This window comes from Aedes albopictus, chromosome 3 (genome assembly GCF_035046485.1).
Source record: "Aedes albopictus strain Foshan chromosome 3, AalbF5, whole genome shotgun sequence".
In the NCBI taxonomy this organism is placed as follows: domain Eukaryota; kingdom Metazoa; phylum Arthropoda; class Insecta; order Diptera; family Culicidae; genus Aedes; species Aedes albopictus.
Genome location: NC_085138.1, coordinates 142,219,078 through 142,244,087, shown reverse-complemented (window position 1 = coordinate 142,244,087; position 25,010 = coordinate 142,219,078). Strand labels below are relative to the sequence as shown.

The 25,010-nt window shown below is 42.3% G+C and overlaps 1 protein-coding gene across 6 annotated transcripts in view; it reads left to right on the top strand.

Annotated features, from left to right (window-relative positions):
- Nucleotides 1–25,010, top strand: part of LOC109408393 (trithorax group protein osa-like) — a 630,643-nt gene that overhangs the window by 139,564 nt on the left and 466,069 nt on the right. For all 6 annotated transcript variants that reach the window (XM_062858564.1, XM_062858566.1, XM_062858563.1 and 3 more), the window contains exon 3: nt 21,486–21,815. In XM_062858564.1, coding sequence (XP_062714548.1) covers nt 21,486–21,815 — 330 coding nt within the window. The remainder of the gene's footprint in view (nt 1–21,485; nt 21,816–25,010) is intronic.

Genomic DNA, 25,010 nt, shown 5'->3' with positions numbered 1-25,010 from the left:
CGTTACTAAATAAGTTATAATACTTATTTTATAAAATTATTCGCGTTGTCTCACAAATCCGCCAATAACATGAGGTTCATCACTCTGACGTAAGAAATATTTTCAATTGATCGAAAAAGACTATATTCAGCTTTTGATTCATTCTAAGAGATTTGAAATTGCAAGATAATCGAACTTCAGTAATTTCTATATTATCAAATACGACGAGCTTCGATTTCCACCTGTAATTTATAAACTGTTATACTTTAATTGTTTTCGGAGCACGTGTGACCTTTGTTTTTTTTTTTCAGCATCGAAAATGAAGAAGTTTTAGAATGCTCAACAGTTTTGCAGAAAAATTTTGGGATATTGGTAATATTGTACAGATTAGGGGGATTATGGGCATAATGTACACCCTAAGCAAATGCGTATGTTAGACCTGTATAACAGACAAAAACTTAACATATTATCAGTTGGCTTACAACTTTAACTTGTTTTCTACGAATTTTAATCGTTTACAGCTGGTCGAATGCCATTATTGTGAAGAAATAATGAATTGAAAACCGTGTGTTTTTTTTGGGGCTGGCAGGAAAGGTACGGGGTGAAATGGACACCCATCGGGGCATAATGGACACCCTTGCATATTTTATGCTGTATCTTTGAGAATATCGATCAGTTAAGTAACTTGCCAACGGAGATCAATACCACAGATATATTACTCCATCTTGGACGAGTTTACATAACTTCAAAGTTATATAAATAAATTTTAGGCTAAAATAATCAGATTGATTTTTTTCAAACTCTCTAAAACGCCTAACAGTATGCAACGCGCGTACATCCATTCATAATTGCCAGTGTTCATTTTGCCCCGAATAGACTACAACACTAACATTGCTATTTTCAGTAAGTTCTGATCGAAAATATAATACTTTATCCATTGCTAAATCTACGTATACATGTAGATAAGCTAACAATTCACTTGTTTTTGTAGTGGACACACTCAATCACTCGTAATACCTTATTTGCCAGAAATTATAAGAAATCCACCATATGAAAAACATACTTCAATTTCAATGATATTTTGGTTATTTTGAAGGAATATAAATGGTACTTTTGAAAAATAGAATGATGACTTGTTCCTTTACACTTATGCATTGAAAGTTTTACATAAAAGTCAACAGGGGTGTCCATTTCGCCCCGGGTGTCCATTATGCCCCTAATCCCCCTATTACCATTATCCTGGAAAGATTGTTTTGATTCCTCCGATTTTTCCCTGGATTAATCAGGGAAGAAGAGTTATGACGAATATTCCTCCTGGATTCTACAAGAATTCCTCCTGGATTCTACAAGAATTCCTCCTGGATTCTACAAGAATTCCTCCAAAAATTTTGTTATAATTTCTCCTGAACTTCCTCTGATGATTCCTACAGGACTTTCACCAGAAATGTTTGCAATATTTTTTTCTAAAATTCCTCCATTCATTTCTCTAAGAATTCCGTAAAAAAACTCATTTAATGTTTATCAAATGACTTTGTCATAAAATTCTTCCAAAAATTTATCGACAGATTTGGTCATAAACTCCAAAAATCTTCCAGAAATTTCTCCGAGAGTTCTTTGACGGAATCTTTCATGGATTTTCAAAGACCCTTCTAGAAATTCCTCCAGAATCCTGCATAGAATCCCATCAAGGGTTTCTTCAGAATTTCCTGTGATCATTAGTCCTGAAGTTCATCTTAAGATTTCTCTGAAAATTTCTTTGAGGATTTCACCATGAGTTTTTCCGAAAGATTCTTCAAGAGTTTTTCAAAAGATTCTGCCAAGAATCCTAATAATTGCTCAGAAAAATTAACTTCGGAATTTCTAAGAAAATTACGCCAGTAGTTCTCTTGAGACTTCTCCAGGGATTTATCGAAAGCTTCCCCCAAGTGCCGAAAATTATCCGAAAATTATTTAAGGAATTCTTAAAAAGAGTCGTTCAGGAATTTCCATTTCAACTGAATTCAAAAATGGAACAACACAAAGAGATAGGTCATAATTGTCGAATTGTTGCTGTGATTTAAAAACTTGTTACTGTTGTGCTATTGCTGATAAGTTGATCAATAGTACAACAATAACTACACTTGTACTTCAACAAAACATGTTATTTAAATGTAATTTAGCTAATGTATATCAATAACTTGATTATAACAAAATGAGATTGTCCAACAAATTTTGTTATGGAAAAGTTATGCCTTGATAATTCAGAGATCGCAGCAGGCTACGCGCGCGAGCAGGTGTATTTTTTGCAAGCTGTCACATTTTTCTCGGTTCTCCGCGATTTTTGATTCAGACGGCCGAATTGGGCATCGAAAAGTCGTTTGGCCAATAATAGAAAAGTGAAAAATATTCGTTGTGTTTGTGATTGATTGGACCCGTAATTATTATGCGGAGTCAATGAAAAGTATGAAGCGAAAAAAAGGCGTAAGATTGGTACTACGTCAACCGAATTGCAGCACGTGCGAAACGGAGTTCGTCGGTTTCATTTCTTTACCTTTCGTTGCCTAAAAAGTGATTAGTGGCATATGTATCAACCGGAAGAATGAAAATCACAGTGAATTAAAGTTTGCAAGTGTGCAGCGGCTGTAAGGTAGTTGAGTTAGTGGAGCGCTTTGGATGCAGAATATGCCGGTTCCCTGGGCGTATGTGCGAAGGCATGAAGCAGATGTAAAACAAGCTCAGGTCAATGGAGTGATCGAGATGCACAACGCCAGGAATCCGGGATGCCAAGTTTCTCTACACAATCAATGGCATCAAACTGCTGTAGGCTGCAGAAAACCGTTTAATGGTGTTGAGGATAATAGGCACCGCAGGTTCCAGATACACTGATGAGATCGTTTCTGGCTATGTTTTCTCTCTTGCTATTGTTGGGGCGCCTATAAACTAGTAATGTTTGATTACGCCACATTTCTATGAGCCCAGGAAATGGTATTTTGATTAATTTTCATTTCAGAGAGCGAGCAAAGGCGCTTAAGCCTAGGCTCAAGGGCCAGGACACAGATCAAATACCTGTGTTCCATCCCAGGAAACCAAGGAGTGACATTAACCTTCTTAGCATCGTCACCTCCACCGATTTTCTCGTATATTGCTTTCTATAAAACTGAGCGGTTGGTACGAGATGTCCCCACTCATTAGTTATATGGTAAAATCAAAACGCTGCACAGTAGGCCTGGCCGCTTTAATGCTTGTAATGTATTTCTGATGCACTGCAAACATTAATAATGACAAGAAAAATGATAGAAGTAGTCGATTCTATCATTTTTCAGGATTCTTTCAATGAATGGCTGTGTATGTGTAGACTAGACTAGACTAGGAAAAGTTATGCCTTGATAATTTATTAATAACAAAACAAGATAAAAAAAAACAGGTCATGTGATTTCGTAGTTATTAACTTGCTATTCTCCTCTGCTCGGGTACAGAGGCTCTTGAATATCCCCAACCATTTGATCACCGTTCTACTGTTTCGGCTTTCCACGCCGCAGAATCGTTACCTGTTCTGTAGAGTAGTTGGTTAATGCCCTATATCCAGCGAATTGAGGAGTCCTGGGTTCAAATCCCACAGGAACCAAGTAGATTTTTTTTCGTTTCAGTTTGTTTATTTTTGATCGCATTTGTGCCTATGAAATTCAGGCTTTATATAACATACCATTTTGATTGGTAATCCGAAAAAAAGAAAATCGTGTTGAATCTGAGTGGTGGTTTATCCTCTATCGTGATCGCTGTGGTAACCAAGTCGAACGCCCGATACACAGAGATCATTTCATTCAAGAGTTGTGGATGAACAGTGCTGTGGATAGCGGGCAATGTCGATACTAAAAAACATGCTGATGTTCGTAGTCTCTATCAGCAGGCGTTGAAAGCGGAAATTTAAGAATCAAGAAAAGGTGCAGAGCGAAGATGGTTATAGGGTGAGGTGAATATTGGATCACGTTGATTTTCTATTTCGTAGAATCGTTACCTATTCTGTGGTGTAGTTAGTTAGCGCATCGTATCTTGTGGATTGAGCAGCCAGGGGTTTTAGTCCCCGCAGAACTACGTGGGTTCTTTTTTTGCAATTTTTGCGTTTCAGTTTCTACAAGTTTCATTAGTAGAGTACCGTTCTTCAACCTATACCCATTCTATTCCGAAAAAAACAGACGATTTGGCCACAGATGTTTTCGGTTTCCTTTTGTTATTATGCATGCTCACTCCTAACAGAAAATACAAGAACAAAAAACAAAATAAATAGCGCTTTTTGGCTTTGTTTTCGATGGAATGAAAATGGGAGCACTTTGCTTAAGATGGGTTCCGTTCTCCTACCTAATACTTTACGTATGTTCACAAGTTTTATACTATCGTCATCTCCTGATCGGTGTAGAAACAAGACAACTGCAAACAAGTGAAAACAGGGAGACTACTCAAAATGATATTTGATATAGGACTGTCATATTGCAGCACCATAGTTTACTGAATGATGAAGGGAGAATCAATATCCTCCTTATTGCATAAACTCAATTGGCATTATGCAAACGTTACTTCTTATTTTTGGAGAATGAGGCACGGGAAGAAACTAGGTAAGAGCTACGAGATGAACCCCTGGGAAAGTCTCTGAATCAAATCAATCTCCGAATGTATCCAGGGAGGAATTCTTGAGGGAATCTCAAGTGAAATCTGTGAAGGAAGCCCGTAAGCAATAACTAAACGAAACCGGCAAAATTTTCTAGATTGAATTCTTAGAGTAGTTCTTCAAAGAATCCCTGTAAGAATACCGGGGTGGAACTTCAGATATACTTATGATTTTCGGGGTAAATATCTAGAAGAATTATAGATATAATCCCTGGAGGAACCATGAGAAAACTCCCTAGATGGAATCTAGGGATGAACTACTAGATGAATCCCGTGATAACTCATTAAAACATCTTGTCAAATTTTCTTCGGAAGGATTTTTTAATCGAATCTGTGAAGAAATTCCGGAGTAATCTCTGAAGAAAATCTGAGAGAAACTCGAGAAGAGAAATCTAAGACGGAATCTCTTGTGGTATCCCAGAATGAATGTCGATAGGAATTTTACGACGAATCCCAGAAGAAATTTATCTCTGTAAACCCGGAAAAAGATTGTTTTCTATTTTGTGAATACTGGGAGTAATCCCTAAAGAAATTCTGCTAGGTTCAATCAAAAAAAGAATCACGATATAAATCTCCGGATGAATCCCGTGAGATGTTCTGGAAGGAGTCTCTGCTGGAATCCTGATTGACACTAATAGAGGAATTCTGTGAAGAAAGTCCCATAAATCACAGCCCTATGTAGGTGATTTGCCAATTGTAGAACAGTTAGTATTGCTTGTCAAATTTATATAAAGTTTCATGGGAATTCCAGAAGAGTTTTGCAGGGGATCGTGGGGGTTTCAGAAGGATTAAGTGTGTCTTCAAGAAAAACTTTGCGGAGATTGAAAAAGGTTCCGGGAATTCAAGTGCAATTTAGGAAGCTTTCAAGGGAGTTGCAAGGCGTTTGAGGAGGTTTCGGGGTGATTTCCGGGTGTTAAACGGAATTTGAAGGAGCCTACAATTAAGTTACAGGAGAGTTTCAGAAGGGATGCGAGGCGCTTCGGAACATTCCATGACGTTTCATGGGACTTTCGAATGTGTTTCCGGGGATCCGCAGTCCGCGGAAATCATTGGATTTCGAATAGACTTTCTAGGGTTTCAGAAAGTGTTAAAGGGCTTTCCAGGGAGTTTTAGGGGTTTTATAGGGCTAGAGAGAGGTTTCCTGGGGTTTCAGGTTGCTATCAAAGCGGTTTCAGAGGGTTATAAGGCGTTTCCACGGTGTAGAACAACTTTATAATAAAAAAATAAGTAAGTCTGAAATTTTGCCCAATGGTACTTTGGGCCATTCCCTTCAATTTGCTGGGTCGGTGGAAAACATCCATCGGGGGGTCTAGAACAAAAATTTTTTTTGAAGGCTTTTAACGCAAAAACTGTTAAAAGCGCATATTGTAAATTATTGCATCTCTTACAAATAGTCACAACTTTTTTGTCTTTGAAGATAGAACCATAAAATTTTCAGGCGTTTCGAAGTAGTATGCGTAGATGACTGTGTGAAAATTTCATTAAAATATGTTGAATGGTTTTCAAATAATAGCAAAACTATCAAATGCATTCTAAAATACTAAGCTTAGTAGCAAAAGTCCAACAAAATATCTATATTTTTTATATAATAATACATGAAAAATATTTCATTCTAAGCACCTTGAGTCATTATGATGGCGGTGCTGTGGAAACTTGTTTTTCAAACGATGAACAGGTACATAGTCAAATACATGAAAGGAAAACACACACACTGTCATTATGTAGCTTTTCACTAAAGTATTAATTATTTATTTCAAGAACGTGGTTTTGCGTATACATGTTCATTTTTTCCACTTTTTTTAAATGATAAAGGTCTTATCTAAGTATCAAATTGCAAGCGAAAGGCTTTAGGGGAGCGTGGCGCAATAATTTGGATTACAAAAAACTGTTTGTTATTTTTTCGAAAGATATGAATTTATGTTGAAAATATTCTACTAGTTAACGACGCCCTAACAATGATCAATCACTCTTCCTCATGCTTGGAGGTTTCAAAATACACAGAAAATATTTTTTGAGACATCATATGCAAATCGTTAAGACTATTTAAATCATTGTTATCAAATTGTTTTTCCTGGGCTTTATGCTGAACAGTCTATTTTTCATGCTCCCCGTAACGTGGGTAGATCACCTTAGAATGGTGCGTTGCGGTGTAAGATCTACCAAATCAAATTTTGATCTGGATATTTACCGTGTTTTTAAATATTCCAAGATCAAAGTTTGATGCTCTTTTCCTTGTGTTTTGTAGTCATTGTGTTTCAATGTACTGCTAATTAACATTTTATTTCAGCAGGATTCAGGTAAATGTATCGTACGATATAAATAATATTTTAAAAATATGTAACTGTGGCGAGCGTATCACTAATATGTAGCTTATTTGACGTACGACGTTAATATTATTTTATATTTCAGATTATCAACCGAAGAATCTAGTAATTCAACCAAATGCCAACAAGATGACGAGGATGAATTGGGCAGACAACTGATTCGAAGCAGTCTAACAATGGTGTGCCTGAACGTTAACCAAGCGTATCCTTTGGAGTTTACCCTTCCACTAACAACACCCAAATTCCCGTGACACCTAGGCCTGAGAGATCGTAGAGTTGTCTACATTTTTCATAGGTGTCCAAAACTAACCATCTTTTCCCATTCCTCAGCAGTCGCAAGGACGTGGCCAGGACAGTGCTCGACCATTGGAGGATTGCGTCAGTCTTGTCTAAGAGTCAGAGATTAATCCCAAATATTTGTGCTTTGGTTCGGACGGGAAGGAGGCAACCCTCATAACAGCGGTCTAGGACTGTACCATCTACGAATTTGTGTGACTCGCTTAATGCTAATGCTAATGCTAATGCTAACAGTCTAATTTTCATGCTTAATGTAGAAACATTTTCAATAAGTATTCCTTTCTTTTAACTATTCTTTCAGTACTTATAATCAGTTATTTGTTTATAAATGGTGGCATAAGCAATAAGCATCATATTGCTATTAAATTTAAAGACTTAAGTTTAGGTCCAACAGCTATGTCAAATATCGTGGAATAATCCGGAAACTATGTTAAGTACCGTAAAGTTGCCCTTGATCGAATAATGCCAACTGAATACTGTTTTGAATTTAGTTCTCGTTGTTTTGTCCTTCAAGACAATGGTTTAATGTAGACTCATACCCACAACTTCAATGTTATTATGAGGTCTTTAACAGAGTTGACTTGTTTTTATTCTTTGACTAAGGTGCAATACTATTTAATTTTGAGCTTGTAAACATTAATTCCAAAATAATTTAGTTTCTGTATTTTTTCCTCGAAACAGAGATATTTCCCAATTCTCGAGTGCTTTCTTGACTTACCAAATAACATTCAAATATTTTTTTAGGGAAAGCCGACATGCTCAGCAATCATGATATGTGTGTTTATTATAGGATTCGTAATAGAGGCATACTTGTACTTGTGAACATGTATTCGCAAAACCACGTTCTTGAAATAAATAATTAATACTTGAAAAGCTACATAATGGCAGTGCGTGTGTTTTCCTTTCATGTATTTGTTCATCATTTGAAAAACAAGTTTTCAACAGAGCCGCCATCATAATGACTCAAGGTGCTTAGAATTAAATATTTTTCATGTATTATTATATAAAAAATATAGATATTTTGTTGAACTTTTGCTACTAAGCTTAGTAATTTGGAATGCGTTTGAAAGTTTTGCTATTATTTGAAAACCGTTCAACATATTTTAATGAAATTTTCACACAGTCATCTACGCATACTACTCCGAAATGCCTGAAAATTGTATGGTTCTATCTTCAAAGACAAAAAAGTTGTGACTATTTGTAGGAGATGCAACAGTTTACTTTTAACAGTTTTTGCATGAAAAACCTTCAAAAAAAATTTTTTGTTCTAGACCCCCCGGTGGATGTTTTCCACCGACCCAGCAAATTGAAGGGAAAGGCCCAAAGTATCATTGGGCAAAATTTCAGACTTACTTATTTTTTTGTTTTAAAGTTGCTCTATAAACACACCGTGGTTTCAAGACGTTTCAGGGGCTTTTAGAGGTCTTTCAAGGTTGTTTCATGAGGTTTTCAAACAACCGACAACTGCTCAAAAGCGCTGCAAGGGTCAAGGCTTACAGATGACTTGGGAATGGTTTCCGGGAGTTTCAAGATATCTCCAATTAGGTTTCAGGAACTTCAAGATGTTTCAAAACTTTTCAGAGATTTATTTTTATGGAGATTCAGACGTTTTAGAGGTTTTTATGGGACTTCAGATGTTTCATGGGATTTTCCCCTGCAGTTTCAGAGGATTACAAGGCGTTTCAATAAGTTTCAGAAGGTTTTAGAAGTATGTCTATGATGTTTCATGGAGTTTTTAGCGCTTAAAAGCGTTGCAGTAGGATCAAGGGCTTAAACGGGGTTTTGAAATAATTTCCGGGAGTTTCAGGATGGCTCCAATGAGTTTTCAGAAACTTCAAAATGTTTCCAGAGGTTTTAATGTGGCTTTATAAGGGGTATCCAAAATATTGAAGGCATTTGAAGACATTCTAAGCAAGGGGTTTCATGAGATGTCAGGGAGTTCCAGGGAGGCTTAGAAATGGTTTCCGGAGTTCCTCAGTTCCTCTACTGAATACAATCGTAATCCATTTAATTAACATTACCCAAATAGAATTTGCCTAAAAAAATTCTATCTAAATAAAGGTTTATAGTCAAGCCTATCCTTGTAGTCTTCCTTATCCTTCACTGCCTTACGATCGAACCGATGAAATCAATATCACTCGCAAAGCCATTCCTCTGTACGCCAGATCTCGTAATCGCTCCTCTGAGTGTAATGTTGAACAGTGAATTTGAAAGAGCAGCACCGTGCTCCAATCTATCCAACATCACAAACAAAGTTAACACTTCGTTTGCGATTCGAACACTTAAATTGATCCAATCAGCGTTGCGCGTATCAGCCTAAAAAAAAATCTCCAGAAAACCATGTTCTGACATCATCTGTCACAGCTCATTTCTTCTTACTGTATTGTACTGTATTGTACTTTAAAAACAATGAACAGATATGGTGAATCTGCATCTATCCCCGAAATTGGTCTAGGATCAACCGCAGGTTAAACATTTGATCCGTCGTTAATTAGATTCTCACGAGAACCAGCTTAGTATTCTCCTTAGCTTAGCATAGCTTAGCTAAGACTAACTGGGCATGCCAAAGGTTGCTCCTACGTAATTGATCTGAACTGGTATGAATTGCACTGAGATCTAACTGAATAAGGAACTAAGACGCTCAACTTATTCACAAAGTGAAATTTAAGCTGCTCATACATTTTTTTTATCAATACCGGCGCCGGCCAAGTCCTTATAGTCATTTGGGAAGGGTAAGGAATGTTAGTGCCCGAGAGTACTCTGCGTCCCCACAACCACCACGGATAGGGTATTTGTTAGAAGGGTGGGATGTGAGATCTGGGAGTATCCTTTGTTCGGTGATGCGCTCCATGGATAGGGGATACATTTGGGTCATAGATTGTGATGTTGAAGGAAAAGAGGCACAGTTCACTGGGTTGCATAGCTTGTAGGCGTTATATGATAGTTTGACACTGTGCTGCGAAAGTTGGAAGGAAGGAAAACGTCAGCCCGTTTCTTATCTAGCAAGGGATATGAACTTATGAATATACATGAGTTGTATATGTAGAGAAGAGAAAGAGAGAAAAAAGGTAGGAGGAATGGGACGGGCCTGGGATTGAACCCTGTATCTGTTGCATACGAATCAAAAGCGGTAGTCACAAGACCATCAAGCCTGCCAAGTTCTCATGAAACCAACAGTATTCTCCAACGAAAATCTTCTCAAGATATCTCAGTCTGTTGAACAAGACATGCGACAGTATCTTGTACGTCGAATGTGGGAAGAAGGGTAATTCTTTTGTAATTATCACACTCTAGTCTGTGCCTTTCTTGTATATTAGGCAAATCATTGGCGTATAAGGCCATCCAACCACCATGTGGGTAATTCTTCATCCTCCCATATCATTTAAAGAAGCTGGTAGATTGTGGATGCAGTTCCTCGCTTCCGTGCTCCAGAAGATTGCTTTTCTGCTCCTTCAAAGCCTAGTTACACTCATCCAGTTTTGGTGGTTCCACCATCATCAACTATGTTAATAGTGTTCCTGAGAACATCTTCATTGTTATCGTTCAACAAATCTTCGAAGTGTTCCTTCCACCTGACTGCCGCATTGTTTTGCCTATATCTGCAAATTCTCCTCCAGGTTATTGCATAAGGCGGGCGCTGGCGCATTCTTGTACTGCGTACCATAGGTAGTTGCATAAAGCCTCCGCATATTGTTACAACTCACGATTTCCTGCCCTTCAGCAATCACACTCTACCAAGAATAATAATGATACATACAGTTTTACCCGGGTAGAGGAAAAGAGCTAAATAATTATTTTGATATGGAGATCAAAAAGTGATATTGGTTTAATTGATATACATAAGAGATAAAAGATCAAAAATAATATCACAAATTAACTCCTGGAGCATCATCATCAAATCAAATTTAGATTTTGTAAGATCTAACCCTTGATCTTGAAATATCAAATTTTGATATTGTTCAGATGTTCCAGGAACATTTTTTAAATATTATTTTCAGATCTTTTATCTCTTATATCAATCACACCAATATCACGTTTTGATCATCAGTATTTCACCTCTACCCGGCTATCTTGCTCAGTGCAACCCAATTTCCTTTTCATTATCCTATGAACTTGGGAACCCCTGCCCAGGACGATCATCATCAACGCTTTCCATCCGCAGTTGCTTTTCGGTTCTATTCCATTTCGTGAAGTGATGTGATGCCAGTAGGTGGGTGGGTGGTGCTGGTACTGGCACTGGTGCTGGCCAGGACGAACCAGTGCCACAAAAGCAACGATATTTTCATCTCATTTTCCATGCTGTGCACGACTGTGTACTGGTGATGGTGTGCTTCCAGCAGCAAAGGCAGCAGCACCACTACACGTGCGCCACCCGCAATATAATCCAGTACGGTGCGGTGTTTGCCAGTTGAGAAACTGCGCTGCGCTGGAGGAGAGGGAAAATCGATATTTTCCTTTCTGGCTGCTCTGGTTTGAACATGCAAGGGAGGGAGGGTGAGAGGTAGTACGTGGTGGCTTGATAGGCGGAGCTTTTTATGCTCTCACGTTTATACACACGTACAATGTGGGGTGGCACTGGCAACCGGGGTTGAATGGCAGCAGGCACACATACAGTCCACCCTTCTCCGTCTCCGTACCTACCCGGCCTGAACATCATCCGTAGCGAAGCAAACGTTCGGAAAGGATATGCGAAAGAGGGTGGATGGTGGTTGCCTATTTGTGTTATGAATTTTCCACCAGCCACCAGCAGCAGCCGGAATAGCAGTCAGCAGTGTCATAGGGGGAGTTGGTGTAAAATGAAGCTTTGGAGGGGCTGCGACTCACTTGGCATTTTAAGAATTCTTTCACGGTGACTCCATTCTTAGAGGGCGCATTATACTCCGAACTCCCCATACATACATACAACTGTGCACATACACGTGCGCACAGCAATGACAACAACAATGGATTGCCAGCACCGAGAGTCGCAAGCATGAGACTCTGGTGCCGATGCGATGGTGGCGGCGGCAGCAGCAGCAGAACCAACTCCGGAGCAAACATTGTATGCGAAACCGTTTTTAGGATTTCGCTTTGCAACAGTCATAAGCCCCAGAGGGACCCTTGAGGGGGTGGTGGTGGGCTGTTGGGCTGGTTGGTATGTTTGGTTGGTATTCCGGGCGAGCAGAAAGGCGGCCGAGAAGGGGCCGACAGGAAAAATTATATATCATTTATCTATTCAGCTCGGGTGCAGATGAGGATTCATCGAGTTGGGTTGGGATAAGTTCCACCGAGAGACAAAGAACAGTGTTGTAGCACACTGGACTGGTTCGTCCTGATGAGCAGCGGAGTAGGGGAGGTTGAAGCATGGGAAACACTGTTTGTTTGAAGAGTTTCTACGAAGCTGAGGTAGATGTCGATCACGAGCTGGGCCTCTTAGGAAATTGTGCTGCTACCATTCATAAATCTAAATTAATAAAAGGAGAACTCGTTATGTTATGGAGTTTGATGACATTTGTGGGATTGTAGACCTCTTTCTATGAATTCTTGTCGCATTGAAGTCTCGTTTACGTAGGAAAAATACACATTTCTTGTTAAGAGAAAAAAGATTATTTAATTCCAATTCAGTAGGACAGAAAATTCCTGTGATATTGCGATGACCAGTGATGGAAAATGTCACGAAAATGTAACTTTGTTATTTACTAACTACATTTCCCCTAGTAAGAAACGTGTAATAGCGACAGCATTAATTCTTCCTAACTAACTTGCATTATTGATTGTTTAGGCGTACGGATAGAAATACACACAAAAATGATAGAACTGTAAAATGTCATGACATTTTTTCCATGACATGTTGTGATAGTTTCCATCCCTGGTGCATATTTTATATTATTTTTAAGAGTTTTTTTTAATTAAAAAAATCTTCACAGCGTGAAGAATAAATCTTCAAAGATTTTCTTCTTTTTTAGGCAGTCATTAAATAGGGATGGCCTTACTCTTCATGAGATTCTCAATCGAGTAGTTGATTCTCATCTCAGTGTAAGTAAATAAACCTGAATTCGAGTCCAAGCACACTCAGCTGGGTTTTGTTGAATAGCCGGTCCTAAACTTGAATGCTAATTTGGCTACACTAGTAGATTTTAAGGTTATAAATTTAAAGGGTTGTGTGATGGTCGCTACATACATTTGGAATATAATCTGGCCTCACTACAGCATGTAGAACTAGTGTTTGAAGCACGTTCATCAATAATTTCTTGCTCATCAAGGACGATTCAAGGGAAATGCTGTGGACCACCAAGTCCACCCCTGAAGTCAAGTTTGACATCCTGACAGACCGAGAGCCAAAAACACATGAACTTATGATGAGCTCTGCAAGTGAGCCCCAATCTCCACTGCTTCGACCGTCATGACACGACACGGACGGTATCGACAACAGAAATAGTGACACATTTGGATGATCGGCCTCGCCCAACATGTCAGCTCGAGGATGCTGGATGCCGAAGAGGGTAAAGCCATTAAATGCAGGGCGACGAGCGAAACTTCTGAGTCCTGGTCCTGCCATTCATTGCCTCGTGGCAATGGAAGCGATGACTGCTGCGTGCGGGTGCCTCGGTGTCACTAACCGGCGGAGGCAGGGGTAGAAAATTACACAACCCTTCCTCGCCGGCTTCATCACCGTCAGCCATCATGAACTTTCCGCTTTCGGGAAGGGAAGAGAGCTGTTGCAGCAGCCAGCGCAGCGGTGCGGTTGTTGGATGCTTTACTTTTTGTGTGTCCTCGGTTGGTGCACTGCTCTGCACTGAAATGCTTCACGCGCTGATAAACCTGACACACACAATGTACCTCTGGTAGGGATGCGGAAGCTGTCTGCAGGGACGGATTTAGGCTTTTCATGGAAAATTCCTACGAGAATTTCTTCGGGAATTATCCTGAAGAATCCTCTGGGAATTCCTCCAGGAACCCTCCGATAATTCCTCCAGGTAGTGCTCCAGAAATCTCCTGGGAATTCCTCCCAGAATCCACCGGGAATTCCTCCATGAATCCTTCGAGAATTCCTCCAAGAATCCTCCGGGAATTCCTCTACGAATCCTCCGGGAATTCCTTCAGGAATCATCGGGGAATTCCTCCAGGAATCCTCCGGGAATTCCTCCAAGAGTCCTCCGGGAATTCCTCCAGGAATCCTCCGGGAATTCCTCCAAGAGTCCTCCGGGAATTCCTCCAGGAATCCTCCGGGAATTTCTCCAGGAATCCTCTGATAATTCCTCCAAGAATCCTTCGAGAATTCCTCCAAGAATCCTCCGGGAATTTCTCCAGGAATCCTCTGGTAATTTCTCCAAGAATCCTTCGAGAATTCCTCCAAGAATCCTCCGGGAATTCCTCCAGGAATCCTCTGGTAATTCCTCCAAGAATCCTTCGAGAATTCCTCCAGGAATCCTCCGAAAATTCCTCCAGGAATCTTTCGGGAATTCCTCCAGGAATCCTCCGGGATTTCCTCCGGGATTTTCTCCGGGAGTCCTCCGATAATTCGTCCAGAATTCCTTCAAGAAACCTCTGGGAATTCCACTGAAAATTTGTCCAGGATTCCTTCAGGAATTTCTCCAGGAATCCTCCGAGATTTTCCCCAGAAATTCTCCGGGAAATTTTGAAGAATTGCTGGGAAATCCTCCGGTAATTCCTCCAAAAACCCTCCGGGCATTCCTCCAGGAATCCTCCGGTAGTTCCTCCTGGAATCTTCCTAGAACTCCTCCAGGAATCATCCGGAAATTCCCCCAGGAATCCTCCGGGAATTCCCCCAGGAATCCTCCGGGAATTTCCCCAGGAATCCTCCGAGAATTCCCCCAGGAATCCTCCGGGATTTCCTCCGGGAATTCCTCCGGGATTTCCTCCGGGATTTCCTCCGGGAATTCCTCCGGGATTTCCTCCGGGATTTCCTCCGCGAATTCCTCCGGGATTTCCTACGGGAATTCCTCCGGAAATTCCTCCAGGAGTTCCTCCGGAAATTCCTCCAGAAATTCCTCCGGAAATTCCCCCAGGAATTCCTCCGGAAATTCCTCCAGGAATTCCTCCGGAAATTCCTCCAGGAATTCCTCCGGAAATTCCTCCAGGAATTCCTCCGGAAATTCCTCCAGGAATTCCTCCGGAAATTCCTCCAGGAATTCCTCCGGAAATTCCTCCAGGAATTCCTCCGGAAATTCCTCCAGGAATTCCTCCGGAAATTCCTCCAGGAATTCCTCCGGAAATTCCTCCGGAAATTCCTCCAGGAATTCCTCCGCAAATTCCTCCTGGAATTCCTCCGGAAATTCCTCCAGGAATTCCTCCGGAAATTCTATCGGAATAGTAATGAAACACGTCTTGATAGCTTGAGTGAAAATAGTGGAATGACATTTATTACTAATTCTAAAGCTCATGGCTTGCTACAACTAATCGCGGATTACTTTGATCCCAATACTCCTCCCTAATCCTCGATTCCTATTTGCTCCTTCATCATCTTCAAATTCGTGTGCGCCAAAGGTTTGGTAAAACCGTCGGCTGCCTGTTGCTTGGTGTTGATGTACTTCAGGTCGATCACTCCGTTGTCCAGCGAATCATGCACGAAATGATATCGAATATCCACATGCTTGGTGCGCGGATTGTACGACCCGTTCTTGGCAACGCATATCGCAGATTGATTGTCGCACAAGATATCGACCTTCCGCTTGCCGAAAATCTGCTCCAGCATGTTCTGCCACCACAACGCCTCTTGAATGGTCCGGGACATCGCCATGTACTCGGCCTCACATGACGATAACGTAACCGTCGGCTGACGTTTCACGCTCCAGGAAATTGCGCCACCTTGCATTACGAAGACGTAGCCCGTCGTCGATTTCCGGGTGTCAACGTCTCCTCCCCAATCTGCGTCTGTGTAGCCTGCAATGTCCGGGTTCCCTTCCTTTTTGTAGCACAAGCGGTTGCCAGCAGTTCCTCGCAGGTATCGGAAGATTCGTTTCACCGCCTCCCAGTGCTGCCGTCCTGGATTGCTGCTGTACTGGCTTACAGCATTTACGGCGTAGCTAATGTCCGGTCTTGAAACTTGGGACAGGTACGTCAAACTTCCGATGGCTTCTTTGTACGGTACCTTCTTCATGTCGTTTTCCTCCTCCTTCGTTTTCGGGCACATTGACTTCTCCAATCGTAGACTCGGCTCGAACGGCGTAGCCGCGGCATGGCAATCCGCCATTCCGTACTTCTCCAGCATCGCTTCAATGTAGTGTTCTTGATCTAGATTTACTTCACCTTTAACACGATCTCTTCTTATTCGCAGGCCCAGGCAGTGCTTCGCCTCGCCGAGGTCCTTCATCTGGAACCGGCTGCACAGGAACTTCTTCAGGGCCTTCTTCAGCTTCTTGTTGTTCGTGAATATTAGGAAATCATCCACGTACACCGTCAAGAACAGCATCCGGTTGCCTTCGACCTTGTAGTAAAGGCATGGATCCACCTTCGACCGCTCCAGTCCGAATTCTCGTAGAGCCACGTCCAGCTGCTGATTCCATACCCGGCTGGACTGTTTTAGGCCGTACAGCGCTTTCTTCAGTCGGCATACCTTCATCGAGTCCACGCTGAACCCCTCTGGCTGGTCCATGTACAGCTCCTCTTCGCCCAGCGTACCCTGCAAGAATGCAGATACGGCGTCCATTTGCTCGATGTCCAAATCGTGCTTCGCAGCCATCGCCATCAGGTACCGAATCGTTGAGTACCTCACCACAGGAGCATAAACTTCCTCGAAATCGATGCCTGGCCGCTGCGAACAGCCCTTGACGACTAAACGGGCCTTGTACCGCTCAATCAGAAATGACACCGGAAGAAGCGTGGACGGGCAAGAAGCCACATCTGGGCCCATAACCTATCGGAATAGTAATGAAACACGTCTTGATAGCTTGAGTGAAAATAGTGGAATGACATTTATTACTAACTAGCTGTCCCGGCAAACTTTGTCTTGCCAATCTTGAGGTGGTTTGACAGTTTTTAAACTCATTTAAGCACCGCACTCTAGATTGGTTTTATTGCGATCGTGTTGATTATCTTCCCAGCCTATGCAAATTCAGTAGTTTCATAAATTTTCTTCATGTTGAGTCGATTTTCGTAACTTTTTGTACATATAAACACAGCCACCACGAATACGAATCGAACCATGCAAGACTCATGCTGATCGGTCCACCCATTCTTGAGTTTTATTGCCTCAAAGGGACTTCAAACTCATTTTTATATATATAGATTCTAAAGCTCATGGCTTGCTACAACTAATCGCGGATTACTTTGATCCCAATAAATTCCTCCGGAAATTCCTCCGCGAATTCTTCCGGAAGTTCCTCCGGGAATTCCTCCAGGAATCCTCCGGGAATTCCTTCAAGAATCCTCCGGGAATGCCTCCAGGAATTCCTCCGGAAATTCCTCCAGGAATTCCTCCGGAGATTCCTCCAGGAATTCCTCCGGAGATTCCTCCAGGAATTCCTCCGGAGATTCCTCCAGGAATTCCTCCGGAGATTCCTCCAGGAATTCCTCCGGAGATTCCTCCAGGAATTCCTCCGGAGATTCCTCCAGGAATTCCTCCGGAGATTCCTCCAGGAATTCCTCCGGAGATTCCTCCAGGAATTCCTCCGGAGATTCCTCCAGGAATTCCTCCGGAGATTCCTCCAGGAATTCCTCCGGAGATTCCTCCAGGAATTCCTCCGGAGATTCCTCCAGGAATTCCTCCGGAGATTCCTCCAGGAATTCCTCCGGAGATTCCTCCAGGAATTCCTCCGGAGATTCCTCCAGGAATTCCTCCGGAGATTCCTCCAGGAATTCCTCCGGAGATTCCTCCAGGAATTCCTCCGGAGATTCCTCCAGGAATTCCTCCGGAGATTCCTCCAGGAATTCCTCCGGAGATTCCTCCAGGAATTCCTCCGGAGATTCCTCCAGGAATTCCTCCGGAGATTCCTCCAGGAATTCCTCCGGAGATTCCTCCAGGAATTCCTCCGGAGATTCCTCCAGGAATTCCTCCGGAGATTCCTCCAGGAATTCCTCCGGAGATTCCTCCAGGAATTCCTCCGGAGATTCCTCCAGGAATTCCTCCGGAGATTCCTCCAGGAATTCCTCCGGAGATTGCTCCAGGAATTCCTCCGGAGATTGCTCCAGGAATTCCTCCGGAGATTGCTCCAGGAATTCCTCCGGAGATTGCTCCAGGAATTCCTCCGGAGATTCCTCCAGGAATTCTTCCGGAGATTCCTCCAGGAATTCCTCCGGAGATTCCTCCAGGAATTCCTCCGGAGATTCCTCCAGGAATTCCTCCGGAGATTCCTCCAGGAATTCCTCCGGAGATTCCTCCAGGAATTCCTCCGGAGATTCCTCCCGGAATTCCTCCGGAGATTCCTCCCGGAATTCCTCCGGAGATTCCTCCCGGAATTCCTCCGGAGATTCCTCCCGGAATTCCTCCGGAGATTCCTCCCGGAATTCCTCCGGAGATTCCTCCCGGAATTCCTCCGGAGATTCCTCCCGGAATTCCTCCGGAGATTCCTCCCGGAATTCCTCCGGAGATTCCTCCAGGAATTCCTCCGGAGATGCCTCTAGGAATTCCTCCGGAGATGCCTCTTGGAACTCCTCCGGAGATTTCCCCAGATATTCCTCCGGAGATTGTCCAGGAATTTCTCCGGAGATTCCTTCAGGAATACTTTCGAAGATTCCTCCGGAGATTTCTCCAGGAATTACTCCGGAGATTCCTCCAGGAGTTTCTGTGGGAATTCCTATGGGAGCTCCTCTGGGAATTTCTATGGGTGTTCCTCTGGGAATTTCTCTGGGAGCACCTCTGGGAGTTCGTCCAGGAATACCTCCGGGAATTCCTCCAGCACTTCCTCCGGGAATTCCTCCAGCACTTCCTCCGGAAATTCCTCCAAGACTTCCTCCGGGAATTCCTCCAAGACTTCCTCCGGAGATTTCTCCTGGAATTCCTCCGGAGATTCCTCCAGGAATCCCTCCTGAGATTCCTCCGAGAATTCCTCCGGAGATTCCTCCAGCAATACCTCTGGGAGTTTCTCTGGCAATTCCTCCGGAGATTCCTCCAGGAATTCCTCTGGGAGTTTCTCTGGGAGTTACTCTGGGAATTTTTCTGGGAGTTCGTCCAGGAATACCTCCGTGAATTCCTCCAGCACTTCCTCCAGGAATTCCTCCACGAATTCCTCCGGGAATTCCTCCACGAATTCCTCCGAGAATTCCTACAGGACTTCCTCCGGGAATTTCTCAAATAATTCATCTAGGACCTAGGTTCTCGACTAAAATCCCTCCAAATTCGGCTCTGGTCCCACCATGGTTGCCATCGGACGTGCACCAACGAGGTTTGAAACAATCGTCGAACAGATAAAGCATCATCATTTTTGCTCCAGAATCGACACTGCCGCTTTGGACTCGGTGCTGCCGCCGCCATTCGCCCGAGCAATTGTCGTTGGCTGGATGGTTGGATGGCTGGTTAGCTGGCTGCTGCTGCTCGTGGCACATAGAGGAGAGCATTTAAAATAATGATAGTATCAAATCATAAAACTAGGTAACAGCAGTGTGCCTGCCCGCCTGGGCTTCCGTTTTGTGAGATGGGCCACGCAGTGGTCAGGATCAAGAATGGTGGTGGTAGCCTATCATAGTAGTTAGTTATGATGGGGCTGATGGGGGGAGGGAAATCAAATTATGTTTGATTATTAACAGAGAGCCGGCTCCAAGGTGGGACACCCAAATGGATCTCGAACGCCGACGGAAAGTTATAAAATCCGGCTGTAGTTTCACGATATTGCAGTTTGATGAGTCGTGAAGTGGTTGTACGATGGCGGTGGAGGTTCACGTTCAAAAGCGTAAGAGAGTTCATTCATATGCTGTTTTGCTCTTGATGGCAGTTTGATGGGCGAGGTGGGATATGGAACACCCGGAGAGTCGCCATCGATATGCATGCAGCAGTGTGACGACCGAATTCCACCAGAAGGAGAAAAGCGTAGGTACTATGCCAGGACAGATACGGACAACTTTTTGAGTATGACGATTATTTATTCTTCGCTTCTGTCGGTGCTTATGACGACGGCAGACAGACGAACGGACGACGGCGTGGAATGGAATGTGTATGGCAGGATTCTAAAATATCTTTATTGTCCCAGTCATCTCTGATTCCGAGAGCGGGAATGCCATGATGATGCTGTGTCCTCCTGTGTGGATTCATGACGACAAAGTTGTACCTACCTACTCCAATGGGGACGTTTATTCTGCAATATGCCGGAGGTTTACGTTGTGCTGTAAAGCTGTGCACTGTTTTGTGGGATGGCTTTCGATTTTGTAATGATTGTGACATTCGAAAGATTGTGTTTATTACAGTACACGGGGGGATTGATGGAATACACTTGGATGTTTACTTCCATGGTCGATTATAGGACCAATGTGCCCTTCAAATGAATGTAGTAACCGTGATGTGATTGTTAACATTGATTTAAAATGACCCTATGTTTATTAATCCGTACCTGTTGAACTTTAGATCGAACGAAAGAGGTTTACTCTGAAGTTCTTTGTAAAGCTTTTACACAGGAATTTCGAAACCAACTTCTCAATGAAATACGCCTGCCTTTTGCTGTCAATTCTCGTGATATATCTTAGATCAGAATCAAGCACTTAGAATGTTCATCATATCACTGCTTCCATCTTTCAAACACCTCGATTTTATCGACCAATCTTTTCAACACTTATTTTTTTCTGGAACAAAACCCTTTGTATAAGTCAAAGAACAAAACCCAGTATAGTCAAAGCTGCAGACGCGTGAATAATAAGCAATACCATGTCTGGGTTCGATTCCCGGTGGGACCAGGATCGTGTCATAATTTTCTTTTATTTTCGTAATTTTCTCTACTTCGATGATATACAGGTTCAAACTTGTGCATGTGTCAAAGAAGATCTTGCTTGAAAACAGCGGAAGTTCCCGAAGAACACTTAATTGATGAGAAGCTCTGCCTCATTTGAGGCGTCATGACAAGAAATGCATAAACATTAAACATTTAAAAACTTCTACAAATGGTGCACGCTCTCCAATTTAATCAACATTTTCTAGGAGTCTAATTCTCCATTTGACACAGGAAAGATTCCCGCATCATTTGCCTCATTAATTACCTATAATTTATTGAATTCCACAGACCCATCACTGTTTCACCTCACCTTTGATGTTTCGAATCAATAGAAAACAAACCGCTAATCTACATAATCATCCCTTTCTATCTCCCCTCAACCTTTCAGGGTGCCAACTCGCGCGGCCAGTCACCCTATCCTCCTGGTCCACCCGGGCAGAGCCCCGGTAGCTATCCACCGCCCTCCCAACAGCAGCAGCAGCAGCCGCCACAATCTCAACCAGGGCAACAACCGGGCCAGCAGCAGCAACAGCAGCCCGGTGGCCGTGTTGACCAACCACCCCCACCCCAAGGTCATCAACCTCCAGGGCATCCGCCGCAAAGTGCACCCGGCAGTGGGCCACCACCTTCCGGACCGTACCAGCAACGGTATCCGACTCCACCGGGACCCAGTTCTGGCGGGCCTAATCATCGGTCGCCGTATCCTCCGCCGCATCAGGTGAGCTGTTATGCATTAGATGCGTTTTTCTATAGTTCTTTAACATTTATGTCGCGGACTTTCCGTTTCATTTATCTCGTGTTTTGCTCAAGTCAAAAAAATCTAAAGCAATCTTTCCCAGCGCTTGGTCGTAAAAGAACTTGCCGGCGCAATATAAAACATGATTATGTCTGACTGTTCTCCTTCTGTCATCGCGGTTGCATCGCTTTTTGTCCTCCCTTGGTTGGAAGTTGACGTAATGCCCTTCTCGGAAACTTTTCGCGCAATAATTACTCAGCGTCCAGTAAAAGCGACCGACTGCCTGCTTACAATCCTCTAGAGAACATTTGCTTCGCAGCGTTAGATGTTTCGTTTGACAGAGTTCAGAAAGTTTCTGTAAATGCGATTTCTTCTATTGAAGGACAGTCGGTGTCCTTTCTATCATGCATACTTTGTATAAAATCAAATACATTATAACTTATCAACTGACAATATTGATAAACCAAAAAAGCATGAGGAAAATCTGATTGCCCAGGCGAGAGTATGGAAAAGAATAGTATGCGAAGATTCTACGAAACTGTCAGAATTAGTAGAATTTCACCTAATCCAACTTTGCGTGAGCAGAATTTGTCATGAGTTGGCGTGTGTCAGATTAGGAGTCTTCATTTGACCTTTCTTTCTTTTCGCTAATGCGTTTTACAGTATCATTTTCAGGGCACTGATTTAACGTGTTGTGGTATGGGTTATGAGCTCTTGTTTCGGAGGTTTTACGAAACTGTCAATGGTGTGTGGAGAAACACTTCGCTTTCTCCCATCAACGAACCTGATGAACTTGCTGTCAGATAGAATAATAGTGGCTGCCAGGTGAATAGAGCACTTCCAAATAACACTTTTCAATTCAGCCTGCAAAATTTTGTCCGGAAGTGTTCGAATTTCCTTGATTTTGAATGAAGAAATATCGCTTGCCCTTTCCGGTCCCCGGGAAGAAGTGCGTCGGAATCAATGCCTCAACGTTATTCAATGTTACTATGCGCCGTCGAACGTTTTGGCCATTTGACCCACTCCATCACTGGAGTTTTTCGTTGCCGATCATCTTTTGTCACGTTTGCTCATTGAAGAAAATATGCTGGCGCGACCTGGAATCGGACTCGTCACTTTTAGCATGGTCATGTTGAATACACATGCGTTTACAGTTGTGGCTATAGGGACTCTTCCACTCTTATTTGAAGTAATTCAAACTTTTTTTTTATTTTGTAAGACCCTTGGTAAGACCATATTGAGAAGTCTGGCTTCGATTCCCGGTAGGTCCAGGATTTTTTGTGGAAAGAAGAATCCCTCAACGGCGTTGCTTTTTAAATCAATTTTGCTTCCCTCTTGTATCATATTTTCTCGTACCTATGCATGGATTGTTTCACTATTGAACAATCCCCTCCCCCCACATGGAGTAATCCTCGCAAGAATCCAAGTGAAATTATCTTGAGGCAATCAGTCTCAGGATAATCTTTGGAGGCATATTTGCAGGAATCAAATGAGGATCCCCTCTACGAATTGCTGGCGAAATTCTTGAAGGATTCCTGGAAGAAATCCCAAGAGAAATCACGGAAGTAACCCTGGCTGGAGTAATTCCTGAAAGAATATAGAAGGAATCCTGCCAAAACATCCTTAAGAAACCCCTGAAGGATTCTCGAAATAATTTTAAAAAGACATGGACAGCCAGAGGCCATACAGACTGAACAAAATATAATACTAGACAACGGATTCGACACACATCACGAGCACCAGTGGATACGAGGAAAAAACATGTTTGCGAAAGGTTTCATCACTCGGAGTGCGAATCGAACCCTCACCCCATGGCATGGTACGGTTATACACTTGGTGACGCTAACCACACTGCCATCGCAGGCTCTACTATTCGTGCAGAAATCGAGAAACATCTCGGAAACATCTCTTGAAAGGGTACTCAATGAAGGAGTGCTGCGAGGAAAATCTGAGGTAATACTGGTTTAAATCCGTGATGGAAGTACTGGAGAAGTCCCTGAACAAGTGAATCAAAATGCAACCATCGCGCAGCAATAACGACAATGTCGCAACCTGAATTTGTTGCGTCATTCTACCCAATCCGACATAGGTTTGTCCCAACTTGTACAGAATAGGACAAAGATCGTGCACCACGAGTTTAGAGATTTTGAAGCCCTGCATTGTGATTTTCGAGCGGTAACTTCGAGTCGGTAAACACTGCAACGCTGCTGAAGATGTATTATCAAAAAGTTTCGATTTTGAATTAGCAATAATTGACTATTCACGAGTTGAATAGTACGCAACAAATTCTGTTTGCGTTTTGTCTGCAACCAAAAAATTCGAGATCGTGTAATTATCTGTTATCAGTTGGGATAAAGAGTAATCGCCACGTCTTCACATTGTTGCTTGTTTTATACCGGGAGAAACACCAGGAAGATTGTTGAAGGAATCCTAGTAGAAACCTCTGAAGGAATACCTCAAAGAATCTAGGACTTATCCCTTAAAGAATATCAAAAAGAGGCCCTCTTTTGATCTGAAATGTGGAAAGGAATACCGCACGGCTAAAATTATGCTCCCAAAAATCATAAAACCGACTCATGATATCATGAGCCTAGTGTATTAACGTTTTATAAAAACAAACCATGATTTATGATCATGATATTATGATCCATCGTCTCGTAACGCTATCAATGCGTTACTTTTTTCTCTAAAATCATAAAACTAAATCATACTTTTGTGATATCGAATCATGGTTTTGGGTGCGCAACACTTATGAACCTGGTGGTTTTTTTTGAACCATGAAGCTAAATCATGTTATAGAGATTTCGAATCATGGTTTCGGGTGCGCTTCGCTTATGAACCTAGTGGATTTAGTGGACCATGAAGCATTGGAACTGCAATTTATTTACATGTTTTGCGTTGTTTCACTCGAAAATAAGTAATGTTACCGTCCATACCTTTATTACAATCCTTGATGCAAACATTGCTGTAGCATTTGAACACTTTTTAATTCGACAATTGTCGAATGAGTTGGGTACGAATTAAAAAGTGTCGTATTGAAACGTGTCGAATTAGTGGGGTTAGACGTCTAAGCATATTTTGCATTTGGATCACCATTAAATCGTCTCCGAAATTGCTGCATTAGACATTATAAATACCTTGTAAAATGTAGTGAAACTTTCCCGGAAAACAGATCGA